Source organism: Hydra vulgaris, chromosome 13, assembly GCF_038396675.1.
Source record: "Hydra vulgaris chromosome 13, alternate assembly HydraT2T_AEP".
NCBI lineage: Eukaryota > Metazoa > Cnidaria > Hydrozoa > Anthoathecata > Hydridae > Hydra > Hydra vulgaris.
This window is the reverse complement of record NC_088932.1, coordinates 39,857,626-39,876,388: the sequence shown is the minus strand read 5'-3', so window position 1 is coordinate 39,876,388 and position 18,763 is coordinate 39,857,626. Positions and strand designations below refer to the sequence as shown.

Genomic DNA, 18,763 nt, shown 5'->3' with positions numbered 1-18,763 from the left:
CATTTCCTGTCGAGAATCCGGTATTATACAACATAATTTTCAATTTTATTTTAACGCTGATATATTTTTATTCTCTAAAATATATGTAATAATGATCGCGCTTCCCTTTTATGATATATGTTTGTTTTTGTTGTTTGTTGTAATACTTCTGCTTTGTAGCTGTACTTTATGCCTAATTAATTGAGTAATTTTGTTATATTATGTTAATTGGTTTATCGCATTATAATTACCACAACAATGGCAATTGTTAATAATTGTTTTGATTTTTGTAGTGCATTTTTGTATATTTCTCTTATAAATTCTTATAGGTTTAATCAATTAATAAATTATTAGGTTTAATAAATTAATAAAGATGTTTCCTATTTTTTATCTGAGGCTAAAGGGGTTCAAGTTGCATAAAAATAAACAGACTTATTGTGTCTGTAGCTCTTTGATAATCCAAACTAAATGTAAAACGAATATTTCCACTAGAAGGGTGCGTGTTTTTATAAAACAAATACACTAAAGCTGCTCGTACATTGTGTTAAATTCAACTTTATTGCCCAAACTATTGACTAATGATCAAAAACTAATTTTCAAAGCATGAAAATTTACTAAATTTAGACCATATTTTAACAGTAGGCAATTAAACATGGCCTTCAAAGATGGACAGAAAACTCAATGTTGAACTAAAAAAAAAAATAATAATAATATTATACATAAACAATAATACAATGGCCTAAAAAGATGTAATCATTAAAATAAAAGTATAAAATATACCTCACTAGTTAATGGAAGCATAACAAAAAAATAGCAAAAGTAAAATTTATTAAATATTTATATATTACAAAGCAGATATTTTTAAACTCAAAAAGAAATAAAAACTGTTTTAACATTGCTATATCTTTAAATTAAAATTATTATGATACATTAGATTAATAACTATACTAATTAAAGTATAATTGACACGTATTTGTATATTTAACGTCTTTTTCCAATAAGAAAACACGTCTTTGTAAAATTGACGTCTTTTTCCAATGTTCTTAAAGGAAAAAAAAAAGTTATGCATTTTAAATATCAAAAGGTCTAGAAACTCCAGTTACAGTACAGATGACATAAAGATACATCATTATAATAAATTTTAAAACTAACAGAAAGAACTCGTAATAAGGTTATGGTTGGTCTGTTACATAATTAGTTTATAAAGGCCGTTTACCACAATTTAAAACTGGGAAACCTTATCTAATACCCTTTCAGAAAAACGCCTTCAAATTGAAAAAATTAAACCATCTGTAAAATAAACATAAAAAGTACGAGGAGATAAAATAATTTACCAATTACTAAACATTATTTGAGTAATTTACAACTGACTTAGGTCATATTATTGTAAAGCAAAAACATATTACTCGACATTCCTAAGTTCATCACAATACGTTTTTAGTTACTGACAGAAAACAATAACACTTCATCATGCTTTGAATTGACGAAAAACTAAAGCTAAATTCTTGTTATATTTTTTGTAACATGAACTTTAAGTAATGAATAAGATTAATATGAAGTGAAAGTAAATTTAACAGGAGTTATTATTTTTTGTTATCCCCTTGATACATGTTTCATTAAAATAGAAAATTGTTTTTAAAACGTTAAATGCACACAACTAAATAAAATTATTACAAATAACTAAGCAATTGAGTACAAATACGTTTCAAACAAAAAAAAAAATTAATTTACAATTAAACATGTGTATAACAAGTTTAAAAAAATGTGTAAACTTTGAACTTTTATATTGCATTAATGCGTCATATGACAAATCGAAAATAAAAATTGTAACAGATAAGTAGACATAAACGAAAAAATAAACAAAAAAAACTGAAAAACAATTTACCTGATTTTTGGTAACCTGTTGTCATACTTAAACTGCTGTCCTGATGCAGCTTGTCGGTGTTGTTTTATGACGTTATTTCATGTTGACTTTTGTAAACTTTAGTTTAATTTAAAACACATCACAATAGATTTAAAATACTTTAATTAAAAAGCAAAATAACAAATGCTTTAAGGAGCCAAACTATAAATATTAAAGATAAAAAATCAAGTTGAGATATAAATAAATTGCATTTATAAAGCTAAATATATTGTTTTGGCTTACAGTAAACTTTAAGAGCAGTGGGGTCAATAAGTTAAACTACCATTTATTTTTAACAATAAAATGTAGCATCATTATATTATGATAATTGAGTAATGAATAAATTTATCTATGTTTAAGTTTAATTGGGGAAAAAGAAATAAAATTTTAATTGAAAAAAACCAAAACAAATCAAATATACAACATATTATAAAAAAAAAAATTACAAATTTAAAAAAATGAATTACAAAATAAAAAAATAAATAAGTGACCGATGAAAAAGCAGCAACAAAAAAGTTATAAATATCCTCACAGATAGAAGACATTTAAAACCTTTTGGTTGCTGTTTTTCCTTCGATGTCTCCCAACATCCATACCGCCGTTACTACACCACTTATAGAAGGACCTCTCCGAAAGAGGCCCTGTGTTTTGGGAGCAATAATTTCTGTAATGCTCAAATTTTAACGAATCTAAAATCACAAAAGCTCTCAAATGTTAACGACTCTAAAATTACAAATAGATGGATATAATAAAAGTTATAAATATTTGCTATTTTATTTAATCAAAATAAAAAGCATAACCTCACCATTTTCATAGAATAAAGAGGATGCTAAAAATATTAAAAAAAAAAAAAAAAGTAAATTAAAAAGGGTTAAACATGCGAAAAACTTTATTTTAATAAAAATATGAGTAAAACGCGAACAGTTAAAAAATGTCATATTTATATTAAATAATTAGTTCGCCTACTGTACATATTTCTCCATACAAAATATATAAAACTAAAAACACAGCCCAACCAGTTATGCTCAAGACAAAAAATATACCTCAGAATAATTGATAAAATAATATTTACATATAAATAAATATATAACTATAATTTTTTTTACCTATTCCCCTTATTTCCTCCATAAAGTTGTCTAAAGTAAGATAAGAAAAAGATAAGAGAAGATAAAATAAAAAAGCTAAAACTAACTGAAAGTAAACTAAAAATTACTACAAACTAAACCAAATCTATAAACTAAAATAAACTTCAAATCTTAATATCTATACCTCAAAAGACAAAAGTCGGTTGTCCAGTTTTTTGTGAAAATGAGTTATGTATGAGACGTTTTTAGTTTTTTCAGTGTCTACAGAGGTATAAAGACTGTTGTCCTATGACAATGTGAAACAAAGTTAGGTCAATATAAAAGGTCTGGTGTCCCCACAATGTTCAAAGGAAAAGCGTCTGTTGTCCAGATATGACTTTTCACTTTTTTTATATAACTTTTTAATTTTTTTTCTGTCAAAATTATATTTTATGTGACTTAAGACAAATGAAATAAAACACGAAAAAAATTAACATCAAGAATAAGCCAATAAAGACTAATTATTTTACTAGTTCCTCTCTCCTAAACAGTTTCTAAAGTGTGACAACCGTCCTTTGACTTCTGAGGTACAGATATAAATGCTTCTGTATTTAACTATACTAATCATATAATTTGTCCTTAGTTTTTGTTTCAACTCTTCTAGAAGAAAAAATGAAATAAAGTACTTGAAGTTTTAAAATTCCAGTTACAGTACAAATAAAAAAATTCCTATTAACAAATATCTAATAGAAAAAACACTGAAAAATTCACTTAACAAAATAAGTTCACTTAACTAATGTAACTAATACCTTTATTAGCTATCTCTTGATCAACTAAAGAAAATAAATTTTAATTAAATTAACTTGATATAAAATGAAAAAACTCTGTCTTACTAAGAGTTATAAACTTCTTCTCTTTATTACTGACAATATGTTTTTAAGTAGGTCCTAAGTCTTTGCGCTTATTGTATAAAATTTTAAAAACCTACTGTTTTACTTTAAAGCCAACAACAACATTTTAAAATACATTTTAGTTACTTTATAAAAAATAAAAATTCTTTTAAACTTACTACCCATCTCATCGTTATTGTCAACTAAACAGAAAAACAAACAAGCAATTGATAGTAAACTTTCACTTTGGTAGTAGGTTATTAAGTAGATTAAATAGATCTTTGATCTATTTAATCTGCTCTAACAGTCTTCAACCTTATCAATAAACTTTAATTGTTTCTACAACTTGGTGTAATTTAACATAGATACATTGACTAAGTAGTTGAAAAATATTTAAGATTATAATATATAAGATTTTAAAAACCTGAAATTTTAAACCTGCTTCTATGAAAACAGATATATTAAAAAGTATTTTTATTCCTTTTTAAAAAGTAAAAATGCTTTTTAACTTACTTTCTCCAATAATACTGTTGTCATCTAAACAGAAAAGCAAACAAATATTCAAGTCGATTTTTTCTTAAATCTACTTTAATTACTTCAATAATAAAATCAATATTTAATCTTACTGGATTGAATTAATTTACAAAATTTTTTGTCTAAACCATTTAATTATTGTAAAGTTAATTTAAAACAACAAACATATACAAACTGCAATTTATAACATTTAGTTATAACAAAATGAAAAAAAACTTACTTCGTAATAATTTAGCGACTAAAAATAAACATATATTTAGGAAATTACGTAACAAGATGCGAATCAGTAACATAATACACACCTAAATAAATACAAACCTTCATCGTCAACAATTTGCGACATTCTATTAATTCGATATAAAAAATAACAAGAAATATGCTTAAAAACAAATTTAATAAAGGTAATAGACATGTTTAGATTTTAAAAATGTAAACGATTAGTATGATTAAACAGAATATAACCTACCTGAAAGATATAATAAGATGTAATAGAACAGATATAATAGAAAAACGTGCTTTTTTAAATGTCTGGAAATTCAAATCTCAAAATATCAGAACAGAAGAAAAACTAACAGCACACAAACAAAGCTGCGCATCACTAAGCGTAACAAAACAACCAAGAGTAACAAAAAAGTAAAAACGCACATAACTTTGGCACTACATTATTACAAGTTACACTACGATTAGCATATTCAATTAATTGCATGATGACTAGCAATTTTAATCAATGCCTAAAATTCAATAATATATTTTTTGGACGCGTCTAACTCATTACGCAACTAATTAGTTTATTAAATAATTTGTGCAGTAAACATATCTGGACATAAGAGGCAATTTGTCTTTACTCCATTTTTTGTGAATGAGTTAAATACAACTTTTATATTTATGACGCATATTCCGTCTGGGCCATATAGCCTTCTAATCGTTATTTATTGCGGTTTAACACAATCAATTAAGTCCTAAATCGTTTTTATGAGCCAAAAAATCTTAAAATAGTTTTTACTATAATTTGTTTCAATAGTTTTTAGTAAACGGTAATTTGCTTCCATTTACTAAAAATTCCTTTTGTTACTCGAAGTTTAATTCTCTTAAATATTTGGACACTAATAAAGAGGTCCCTTCCCTCTTTTTGCCTTAATGGTGGCCAGGTGAGTAGAGTTATTTTTATAAAGAGTAGTCAAGTTTTTGATGAAGACCTTTTACCAAAATAATAATATGTAAAACAATGATTTATATATATACGAATTTTTTTTTTTCTTTTCTCAAAAGTGTTGCAAAGGCAAACTAAGCCAATTAATTAGTTAAGCACGTTATAAAATTTAAGTAACTCGATATTTGACAAATGCGCAAAACAATACTCTCCATGTTTATAAAGGTTTTTAGTTTGTTTTTCGTTACGACCTCCAGTTTAAAAAGATCCCCTAAGTTACGTACAACAAATCATTAGGCACAAAATAGAGAAAATATAAACAAAATCGAACTAATTGTATATATTTATATCATTTTAACGAACAAAAAATTACAACAAAAGGAAATCAGGTTTTTTTTTTTTTTTATAAATTGCATAAATGCGTCAGTTGTAATTCTAAAATAAAAAAATAATGGAATTATGATTTCATAATTACAAAAAAGGTAAAAAAGGAAAAGAAAAAAAAAAAAAACACCACAAAAAACTTGAAAATCGATTTGCCTAATTATAGTAACCTATTTTGACATTGCAGTTAATATAAACATTTATCGAAAATGTAACTATAAAATCTGTTTCAAAGTACGATAGGATTAACAATACTAAAAAAAAAAAATCAAACTAAGATATTAATTGTATTTTTAGCAAAATGTTGTCTTGGCTTTTAGTAAATAAATAAAAGCAGTAAGTTCCAATAATGAATCTACCTATTATTCATTTTTAACAATAGACATCAACGGGAAGGTAAGCCAAGCTGTCTATCAACACAAAACATCACAACAATAACACATAACAATAGCATATTTGCACCCTTGATCCTAAGTTCCTGTGAAAATAACAAACCAAAATAAAATATGAAAGAGAAAATCAAAAACCTATTAAGAGTTACATAAAAGTTTATATATTTTTATACTCGATATTAGTTATTCAATTACTTCATATTTAGGACATTAAAAAACCCTAGACTTAAAGATCAAGGTTGCATACTCTCTCGTACACATTACGCTAAACATTAACAGACATTATTATGTGTTTCCAGAATAACTAAAAAAGGCTACACAACACAACCTAGCTCTAAAGCAGTAACATCGCCTGACACTAAATGCTGCTAAGTCACACCTCTGCTATAAGTAATCCGCTTGGGTGGCAAAGTTATTATCTTGCTCAATATAATGCCAAGTCACACCACTTTGAAAACATGGAAACAACATAATTTAATCGTAAATATAACTATAAACAAATATAATTTTATTTAACACATATAAACACATTTTATCAAAATATTAAATGACAGATATATCGATCACAAACCATGAAAAAAAAAATTAAGATAGTAAATAAAGTTATACATACAAAATGTGCTCACAACCAACAAACAGTAAATTTTAAAAATGAAAATCTAAAGACAATAAATTAAGAACATTAGAAAATATAACATTATTTGTATAACACTTTTCATCTACCATACCTTGAATGAGATGTTTATCAGCTTTGAAAAACAAACTTTGAAAAAAATCTTGAACATGCAACGTATAGTTGACCATGAGCGAAACACGGTTTTTTGAGATATGCCCAAACTCTATCAAATGTTTAAGCTTGACTTTTATTAATTGTCATCGAATAAGCCAATCTGACAGAAAATTGACGACTTTTCAGAACAAAAGGTAAATTAGAGTCTGATGGAGCCAACTGAATTCGGGGAACAAAAACCGTTTACCACCAGAAACACCTGTGAAAACCTCTGCATCAATATAATTATTTTGAAGAGCACAAACTTTCATTCGAGTACCATTGCATAAATTAGCTTTGAGATCTAAATTTCTAAGTAGCATAATTACACAACCAGTTTTCAATTTTAAATAATGAGGTGGCATACCTGAAGGAGTTAAGCTGTTCAAAATCTCAACAGGAAAGTTATTTCTTTCATTAAGGTCATCAGTATCAATTTGATTAGTACTTAAATAAATTTTGACCTAACCCGGCAGACATTCAAGCACATCTTCATTGATTAATAATGAATCAACATTAGTTAGTGTTCAAATTACGCGTTTCGAATAATTATATTGTTCAGCATCTCGAAAAATCTTTTTAACAATCGATTAATTTTCTCTAGTAATGCACTGATTTGGTATTTCATTGCATCCTTTAAAAGGATCTTCATCTTTGACAGGTATTGTTCCATTCCCGAATTTTAGTAGCCATTTGTAAAATTCACCTTCCCCATCTTATACTCTCATTTTTTCAGTTTATGCAAACTTCTGCACCCATTGACACTGTAAAGAACATTTTATACATGATTCTACTATTTCAGCTGGTTGTCCTCTTTTCACAACTTGTCCTAAGTTCACCACCAAAAAGAATGACTTTTCCTCCGAACGGAAAGTTGTTGTTGCAAGTATCCTTTAACAACCAATCATATGCATTTAAGGCATGTTTAGGTATAATGGATGTTTCATCAAGCAAAAACAAAGTAATTTGTCTTAAAAAATGTCCGTGTGTAGAGTTAGGAGTTATATTACATGGGCTATTATCCAATATTGAATCAGGAAGTTTGAATAAGCCATGCAATGTAAATCCATTTGTAAGAAGAGTTGCAGCTATGCCAGTCCATGCAACTGTAGTAGATTTAAAGCCCCTACTTATGGTTTCAGCAATAAAATAACTATACGTAAAGGTTTTTCCACTTCCAGCTGGTCCGTCCATGAAAAACAATATAGAATGTTGATTTTCTACACTTGGTTGCTCATTTAGTGCAGCAAGGATAGCATTACATATATTTAATTGATTGACATTAAGCAACAGTCTCATTCGATTGGCTTCGTCAATAGATTGTTGAACATTTTCATCAAAAAATTTCTAGATTTAAACCTCTAGACTCATCAATAACAGGCAGATTGTAATCAACCAGCGTTTTACCACTTTGATTAATGATCTTTTCAATTTTGACGAAGAGTAGCTTGTTCAGCTATTAGAAGTTAGACTGAGCGGTGAATGAAATTTTCCATCATAAAAGCTTTGTATGTATCCCAGAGATGTAAAGGATTGTCAGATTCACAAAAGGTCAAAATTATTGAAAACAACTGTCTAATTTGCTTTGACATATGCATTAAAACTGCTTAAGAAACAGTATTTTGCCATTCAGTGTCGTCTTGCAACAAACCTTTTAAAACACATGCTTCACGAAACGTTTCAAGAACAATACCCTTAACAGAACGCACATCTCCCCAAGATGTTGCTCCTTTTGCCTGCAAAAGTAACAGTCTTATAAAAAATATTTCGCCAGTTGGATAAACTTTATACATTCTTACTATCATCTTATTACCACTCCTTTGTCTAACCTTCCATTTACAATGTTTATCATCAAATATAAAGTGATAAGGAATGTCTATATACAAATAGCAATGTGCACTTTCATTTTTAGTATTTAACTTAAACCATGCCGTTAGGTGCGTATCACGTTGAGCTGCACGATCTAAAGCCATTTGTACTGCTCCTTCTCTAAAATACACTAATAGATTTTCAGGTAGATGAACTTTATGGCGTTTAATAGTGTGTGACATATGACTTATTGAATACTCGAAAGTTCGCCACAATGCTTCAGGTGCACTAACATAACGACATCTAAAAAAACATTTAATCTAACAAAGTGTTTACTTCATCATGATTAATTTGTTCATATATTAAAATATTGGCACAGTCATGACCCTTGTGTATGTATTTGTACAAATATTTAACAGCTTAAACAGACATGCAAGCTTCAACATTAATGTGAGCTTGATATTTCTCTGATAAATATGGGTTGTAATGTATCACCCAGCGGTTATCTACATTGCTACCTTAAATATTGAAAACCAAATTATTATCACAACGTCTATAGCGTGGATAATCATTATGAACTGCTACTGTGTTAGCATTAAATTCTTTAGGATAGTTTTTGCTGCACACCTATTCTTTTGTGCAGGGAGAATTTGGATTAAGTTTGCCACATGGACCGTGAATTATGCAAGTTTTAACAACGTCATAAGGATCACAATTAACAATCGGATCTGGAATTTCTGCAGATGTAAAGTTATTGATATCATGTGCTGTTTCAAGCTTATCATCATTTGCAAAGTGAAGTCAAATATAAACATGTGGCAAACCACGCTTTTGAAATTCAATAACCTGAACATGTCTTACAACTTTCCCTTATACATCGTGTTTAAAAATAATATTGAGAAGTTTATTTAATTTGAGTTTAAATACTCGAGTAACCGAGTCAGATCTATCATTTGCTGTCTGACCTGGATATAAATTTTCAGTTATCTCGCGCCATTTTGGGTTGCAAGTGAAAGTAATAAAAAGATCTGGTTTACCATACTTTTTAATTATAGCCATTGCATCTTCAAAGTTTTCTTTTAAGGCTCTGAGACTTCCTGCATGAGTTAATTGCAAAATTTCAGCACGCCCTGGTCTAACATTATGATCATTTCCAAGGTTGTTTACATGTTCGTGAAAGACATCATACTGCTCGCTCCTTATTTTATTTTGGTTATTTCTGATGAAAGCAAAGCGCTGGCTTTCAATTTTAACATACGCATCAACAGCATATTGCTGAAACAGGTTTTTGCCATAAAACAGTGAAGAAAAAAATTTTCTAACTGAAATTTATAACTGTAATACTAAGATAATGTAACATGATTTCTAACCAATGTAGCACGTTCAGGGCTGTAAATCAATTGGTTATGCCAACCAGCATCACCCTTTGGAAAAAATAGAGAATAAATCATAGGATCTAAGTTGGCAGACATACTTGATATATTTTTAAGAGGATGATCTCTTGGGTAAATAAGAACTTCCCTGGACGCAGGTTGTGCACCATCTTCACCACCAAATACAACTGCAACTTCATTATGTGAAGGGAGATTGTGGCGACGTCTATCTTGCCCTTCAAGTAAAGACATTTTTACAACTGACACAACTGAACGACCTTCTAGAGCTGCTCGATGAATTTCTTCATCTTCCACTTCAGCCATCTTTTTAAAGGCAAGAGCAAACGGGTTCTCGTCACTAATAATAGTTTGCAATCGAAACATTAAATCATTAAAGAAATGATCATTACCACATTGCTGGATTCTAAAATTTATTGCTGCAAGTGGATCATAGATGTATAGTTGACAATATGTCGGCAGAACATCTTGCTTTGGCCTAAGATTACCTATATGATGAAAAACTTGACCACATGTTCTAAAACATGGCGGCCCATGATTCATGGGTTGAACTAAATTAGCTTTAAGCAAAGCAAAAAAAAAACAGGCATCATAATTTCTAAAATATTTAAAAAAATTCAGATTGGCATTTCCATCTGCAGAGTTTCTTTTAAACAAATCTTTTAAATCTTGTGGAAATGGTGAAGGCATTTCTAGCATTTCGTTGATTTTTATTTTTATCTTACCTAAGCCTACCTCTCTCATTTCTGCGACGTTTATTTTCAACTCGCCTAACCAAGCTCTCTTCATTTGGATTCGAATTCTTTGCTGCTTGCCGAGCAGCATTTCTCTAGTATTTTGTTGATTATTAATTTTATCTCGCCTAAGCCTATCTCTTTCATTTCTGCGACGGTTAACTTGTCTATTAACATTTCCATTTTCTAAACTAATATCTACTTCTAGCCTAATGCCATACATTTAAAATTCACTTTTAATTAAAAGTAGTAACAAAATATCTTAGACGAATCGTTAAGAATGTGATCTTCCCAATATAATTTTTTTCTACTTTAAATATCACACACAAGTTATTTTTATATAACAAACTGTCATTTAGAATAAATTATACAATAATATTATGGCTTTAAAAATGTATATATATCAGCTAGGAGATGCTTGAAAAAAAAAATTAACAAACAATAATAAAATAAATTATTAAAACCATGCAATTCTAATAACAAACATACTGCTAACACAGAAAAATTATTAAAAAAAAACGTTGTAAACCCATTTTCGCAAAGTTAAATATTATTTCTTCAAAAAAATTGTTAGTAAACGTTTTTAAAAAATTAACAAAACTTTACAACATTTTGTTCTTCTACACCACATTAATTCATCATCTGGTATATCAAAAATAAAAAATGTAACGAATAAATAAATAAATAAGAAAAAGATTTCATACAAAAAATGAAAATCAATGTACCTTATAGAGAAAAGCTGTCGTGATTTACCAGAGTAGTGGTTGTTAAATATTATTATTTCATGTTAGCTTTTACAAAATAATTTATGCTGGAACATCATGACTCCAAAATATTTATAGCAAAATTATGTAGCATACAGCGCTAAAGACAAAATATTAAATTGAAATAAAACAAATTGTATATATGACAAAATAATTTGTCTTGGCTTTTAGTGAATAATTAAAAGCAGTGATTTTTAATAATAAAATTACGTATTTATCATTTTTAACAATAGACACCAACGTGAAGGTAAGCGAAATGTCTATCAACCCAAAAGATAACAAAAAAACAACATCACAGCAACAACACACAGCAATAGCACATACCATAAGTTAATATAATATGCATATAACATAAATTAAGTAACATAACATTCATATATAACAGAGCATAACTAACAACATTACGCAAAAAGTTATTAAAATACATTATGTATTTTCAAAATAGTTAATAATAAAGGCTTGAAAACACCTAGACCTAAAGCAGTAACAATTTGACACTAAACACTGTCGTTTAACCCTTTGCTCTAAGTACATCACTGAGCTGGCAAGGTTGACAAATCTTGCTCTGCACGTTTACCAAGTCACAGCACTTTAAAAACATGGAAACAACATAATATAAATATATGTGCTAATTATAAACACAATATATTTAGTTTACCTCATATAAACATATTTAAACACATTTATAAAACAATTATATAACACATATTAACGCATACACAAACAATAAAAAAACACTTTACATTATTATAAAACACATTGACAAAACAACTATAAAGCACATATTACCACATACTTATCTAAAAAGCAAATATGCAAACAATAAACATGTGCAAACAAAAGTTTTAAAAATGATGCGAGAAAATTTGAAAATATTCAAAGTAAACAAAATATATATATACAAACAATACTCTTTACCTCAACTTTTTTTTCATAAGAACTGTAATCCTTATAACAAAATTTAACCTTTACATACAATAACATGTGCCATGTCAGTATAGGCACAAAATTTAAGTTTATTTTTCTAAATTTTCTAAAAAAGAACAAAAATAGTTAATAGCATCACAGAAATTTCGAAATAGTAATAACTAATTTTATGGAAATAGCATTAGTATGGCATTTTTGTTGCATAAAAAATAATTAGCCCTAATCAGTACCTCTATTTTATTTCTAAAAAATAAAATATAAGCTCAATAAAAACAACACTGCTAAAAAAAAAAAAGCGAAAAGAAAAACTAAAACAAACAAAATTCAAACGATTTAAAAAATTAAAAGGAGTGATCCTTTCTACTTTATATCTAATAAAAATGTTATATATATATTGTTAAACTATTTTCTATACCTACTTCAATAGTAATATGATCTTAACGATAACTATTTATCTTAATATGATTCTTTATGTAATACTTCTAAACTAATAAATATTATTTAAATTTGAAATGGTAAAAAGTTTTAACTTGCTTGAGAAATCTTTCCCTTATGACCGCGAGCATTTTGAGAACGCGCTCTTTCAGTATCAGGAAAGTCTAGTAACTAATATAATCTACTTTTACTACGAAAGCGAAACGAAGTTAAACATTAAACGTAAACGTTGACTCTAGCAGTTATATTAAGATGTTTTAATTAGATTTCTGGTATTACAATACAATATGATTGTATTCTTATGTGTTATTGTACTTTTTTTTACAACTGCAACTATAATTATCCGAACCCTAGTTATGCTTACTTTAATTTTGATGGTGTTTAGTGTAAAAACATTATCATACTGTTTTCACATTACAATGATTCGAGAGCTACATATTGAATATGTACAACTTTTCAACAACTTTTTTATTTCAATATAACCTAACAATAAATTATATTAATATTGAAAGAAAATAAATTTGTGTTTTTTGATAAACTCATTTGTTTACAAAAAGAATTTAAAAAAATAGATTAATAAAAATACATATATTTAACTAAAAACTTTAAATAACTCTCTAATTTGAAGATGTGGTTAAGTATTTTCTACTGCTCACTCTAACTTTTCAAGCCTCATTTTTGGTAAGGGTAATCTCTTCCCTTTAATAAATTTAGGGGAAATCTTACTGCCTATTCTAGTTATAGAGGACTTTTTTTAGAATTTTACAATTGTATCAATCCGCTTTGAATATGTTATGCCATGTCATAGGTCAGAACAGATAAAATACAAACTGCAACTTCACAACAACTTAAAAATCAAACACAGGTTTTTTAAACAAACTATAAGTAAATGTATAACTTCATTAAACTATGATAAATACAACCTTTAAAACAGACAATAAAAATGAATTAGAATTTAAAACTCACAATATGTGGTAAGCTACAGCACCAAAATTAAAATAACAATCAAATATTGATACTCATTTTTAAACATACTGTATAAAAAAATTTGTTGAACTAGAAACTAAAAAAAAGCAACCGTAAATTGTTTAAGAAGTAAATTTTAAAGAATATCTTAAAGTAAGTTTAACTATATAAAAGTTAACCTGAATATCTCTACCAGACAATAACACAGTTCTATATAATTAGATTCATATAAAACATGATTGAATATCTAACAAAAAAAAGTCAATAAAAAATAAAAAACAACTTACTTTTATCTAAAATAAGGTCATCTGCTTCTATAAAATTAACAGCTTGTCGAGAAACAATTTCAACACATCACTTACATAACAGAACATGTAATATTAACTAAAACATTAAAAAGTTAAACTTTTGTAACTTTAAAAACAGATTGAAAAATTACAAAAAATACATACAATTTATAAATAAAAGTATATTCAATAACAATAATATTTATAATAATGATTAAAGAGAGATTTAAAGATAATTCAGAGTTTTATGAATGCTAAATAAGAAAATTAAATACATACCGCGCGCACATCTACAATGCCTCGTGCATAAAGGCGTCCGAGTCGACTCTTCTAAAACTATACCGAGTATCACACAATTTTTATGGTTTTCTAAATTCTGTCAATGTTGCACACTCCGTTTAGATTGTTTAACGGGTGCGTAGTAAAATAGCTGTAAAAGTCTAAATTTTCTTATAATATCAATGCTAAATAGTTTTAACTTTTAATTATTTTTAAAAATAATGAATTCTATAAAATGATTTCATTTAAAGATAAACTAAAATTTTTAATTGTTATTATTAAAAGCATACATGTTGAACCCCCTTATAGTTTTACCGCTACTATTTTGAACTCCACGAAACAAGACAATTAAAAAGTTATATTTGAATATGAGAGAAATTATGTTTAAAAAATAGCAATTACGAGCTAATGTTGAAAAAATACAATTTTATACTTACGCAACCTCCCGTCCCTTTTTCCGGAGAGCGGCGCTAGAGATGAAGGGTAGAGGGGTTGAAATTTTTTTTTTCTTTCGCGATAAGATTTTTTTGCATTAATTCGAGCCCTGCAAGCAGAGTTTTAGAATAATCATATGATATAGAAACTTTTTGTTATATAGTTATTCAATAGTTATACAAGCGTGATTGAATATATAGAATATTTTTTAAGAAAATAAAACATATTAACTACAATACTTTACATAACAAAGTTTTTTTATTTAATTGGATATATGAGGCAGTTATTATTTAGAAGTATAATCGTATTAAACTTATTTGAACTTGATTTGTTTATTTCACAAATTCACAATTATTAGTTAAAAAGCGACAAAATTAACAAGAAACTAAAACTTACAAGAACAGAAAAATGCGCATAAGGCATAGTTGGATAGCAAGCTATTTCATAAGCTATTTTTACAAAGTTTTTGAGTAATTATTTGTATATTTTTCTTTCGCTGTCAAAATTGTTGAACATGAACTAACGTTGAGTTTCTCGGTTTCCACTTAGTAGAAATAAAAGATGCAATTTTTTTAGAAGTTTATAAATTAAAAAAAATAAAATAAAAAAAGCCATAACAAAGTTCCTCAAAGTAGATGAAATTAGACAGTTAGATGACCTTATTTAATGCTGGCTTCATTTACGTAGTAAGACATTATGTCGTATTTAAATTTTTTAAATGATTTTTATTTTAAAAAAGTAAACTTTTTTAAGTATAAATTGATTAATAAGTCTGACTATTAACCTGTTGATCTTAGTCGTTTGCATTTGCTTCTTTGTTTTCCTTTGTGTCATTTAAAAATTGGATTGCATTTCTGGGGACAGTATTTAGTAAATGCCGAGAAACGGCATCTTTTTTAATGTAACGTCTCCCTTTTATATAACGCAATGCAGCTGTTCTTACTGCTCCATTGGAATTGACCAAGATATTATCTTGATAAAGCGCAAATACATTACAGAAGATTTTTACAACATACGTAATTCCATTCTCTTAAGTAGTTTCTATACAAAAAATTTCAGAAAGGTTCCATTTTTGAAAAGTTTTTAAAGTGGCTCTGTTTTTATTCAAAATGTTATCCATTTGATAAATAATGATAATTTGATAAATTTAAAAAAAGTATAGAAAGGTTGAATATTTGATTTGATGAAATCTATAGTAAACATAAAACACTTTATGAATAAAATATCATTAGGAAAAAATAAGCAACTACTATAAGCTAAAAGTTTATTCCGCTTTATTAAAAACACGTTGCCGTTATCTTTTTTTGAAAGTAATTCTATACCTTTTGAAGATGTAATTGAGAACTTGAAAGTTGTAATTAAGAGACGTATGATGTAATTTATAACATGAAAGTTGTAATTGAGAAACGTAAGATGTAATTTAGAATGATGACATGAACATTTTAACATGTAAACATGAATGAACATTTTAAACATGAAAGTTGTAAATAAGAAATTGAAAGATGTAATTGAAAAGATCAAAGTTATAATTGAGAAAAGTATAAATGATACAAAGTTATTGTTTTATAAATTTTGTAGTCATAATATACTTTGTAATTTAAGGCTGAAAATAATAATATAATATCAATAAAATATAAAAAGTCATAAAAAAGGCATTTGAGGTTTAGGAGGTAACTGGAAAAATCCAATTGGGTGTCAATTAAAACTTTCTTTTATTTTTGTTTGTGAAAAATTTAATTGAGATTTCAGATAAATAATAAACAAAACACAAATAATTTATTTACATAAACATTTAAATTTAAACAACGTTATAAAAATCATTGCAATATTCAGTTAAGCACCTAGTTGAACGTCTTCCATATTTAAAATCGTTGCGTAATGCGTGGTCTATGTTGTGGAGCGCGTGTATAATCACCTCCCATTATTGTTTTTTTTGCCGCAGTAACAATTCTTTCTAAATGCTGCATTTGTTGTTCCATAATCCAGCACCAAAAACAGGTGGAATGCGAATAACATTTTTAACGTTTATTTTTATTTTAAACCAAATAGCTTCCAATGGGTTTAACATTGGGCTGTACGGTTCTAATCGGAACAACTGGGCCGGTGATTTTTCAAACACTATTTCCAAACGAGCGTGACATGTAGAATTATCTGCTGCGACGATCAAATCCTCTAAACAATTTCCGGATGTAACACACTGGTTAAACAAAGCCAACATCCACTCGTTACAAGAATCTGCTTTAAATAATCCTCTGCAAGTTTCCGTCATGACGACATTTGTTGTTGATATGGCTGCAATCAAATGTATGTTTGCACCTTTTGAAGAAGTAATTTTCATTATTGTTCTTTCCCCCTGTTTGGCACGTCCTTACGTTTTTCTACAAAAAAGATTAAAATTTGTTTCATCCAACCAAACTATCTGAACGCCATTTGTGATGTGTTCGCTAATGTTCCTATCATATTCGGCTCTTTTTTGTTTGATTTCATTACAATTCATTGTAGTAGGCTCCTTGTGCACTTTTTTAAATGAAAACAGTCTGCCTTCGAGGTAATTGGCAATTGTGGTTGTGCAGACGCTAATGTTAAATTGTCTTAAAATCCTTGTTTTAATGGCCACTAATGTCAACTGACAGTCACTTTCAATCCATGTTAGTATTTCTTCGATTAATCATTGGTTAATTATTTTGGTTTAAAACCACCCCTTCCAATAAAATCTAAATTTCCACTGCGGACCCAATTGTATGTTGTCTTACATTTGACACCTAAAGTTTGCGCCAGAGTCACCCAATCGTCGTTTCGCTCACCACATTCAATTACTCTTCTTCTATCATTCGATGAAGATAAAACATAACGTTTTCTTTCAACTTGTTCAATTGTATGTATTTCATGTCTACAAATTGGACAAGGTGGTTCTGATTCAATTTAATAACAGACTTTCTACTCATTGTATATTGACAAATAACACAACGATCTTTTAATTCCATTACTGTATTACTGTATTGCTGGTGCATACAAATGCTAAATTTGATATTATTAACTTATTAAAATGCATGTCCAAGAAGATCTTTTATAATTACCTTTAAGCTTACATTGAATTCGCAATTACAAATATTGTATTCTCATTTGCATATTACGATTTCTTAAATGCAACTTTTGTTTTTCAAATTACATATTGCGATTTCTTACTTACATGTTGGGTTTCTCAATTACATTTTAAAATTTCTTAATTACATGTTGTATTTCTTAATTACATATTGCGACTTCTAAATTACATGTTGTATTTCTCAATTACATCTTACTTTTCTTAATTACAACTTTCAAGTTCTCAATTTCGTTTTGAAAAGGTGTAGTTTAGAAAGAAATTTAAGGCGTTTAAATAATAGTCAGCCTTACAAAGTGCAATAATTATTTTACTTTAAAACATAATTATTGTAGCCACATGTGTCTTCATATTTTTACCAAATGAGGCCCGCATAAAATTTTCTTATTTGATAGTTATTAACACTTTTTAAGCGGGTCGGTATTAATACCCGTTGCGCAGACTGCTGTTTATCAGCGGGTCGGGTATTAGTACACAGTTTTATTTTTTTATTAGAAAAACCGCAACCAAAAAGTTAATGACAGTTATAAATAATGTTTTTTGTTTTAGAAAAATGCTTGGTTTTTAAACT

General features: G+C 27.7%; 2 protein-coding genes and 1 long non-coding RNA gene across 3 annotated transcripts; all 3 read right to left on the bottom strand.

Annotated features, from left to right (window-relative positions):
* Positions 1-912: 912 nt before the first annotated feature.
* LOC136090183 (uncharacterized) lies at positions 913-3,096 on the bottom strand. Its single transcript, XR_010643232.1, has 4 exons — positions 2,989-3,096; positions 2,688-2,711; positions 1,865-2,571; positions 913-1,021 (listed from the first exon to the last, which is right to left on the bottom strand). It is a non-coding gene; the product is annotated as an uncharacterized LOC136090183 (long non-coding RNA).
* Positions 3,097-7,863: 4,767 nt separating this feature from the next.
* LOC105843028 (ATP-dependent DNA helicase pif1-like) lies at positions 7,864-8,364 on the bottom strand. The gene has a single exon (XM_065815977.1). The coding sequence runs from the start codon at positions 8,362-8,364 to the stop codon at positions 7,864-7,866; it is 501 nt and encodes a 166-aa protein (XP_065672049.1).
* A 308-nt stretch (positions 8,365-8,672) lies between these two features.
* On the bottom strand, positions 8,673-11,222 carry LOC136089883 (uncharacterized). Its single transcript, XM_065815976.1, has 5 exons — positions 10,245-11,222; positions 9,802-10,149; positions 9,540-9,651; positions 9,305-9,392; positions 8,673-9,177 (listed from the first exon to the last, which is right to left on the bottom strand). Exons 1-5 carry the CDS (start codon positions 11,220-11,222, stop codon positions 8,673-8,675), a joined length of 2,031 nt encoding a protein of 676 aa, XP_065672048.1.
* Positions 11,223-18,763: the final 7,541 nt, after the last annotated feature.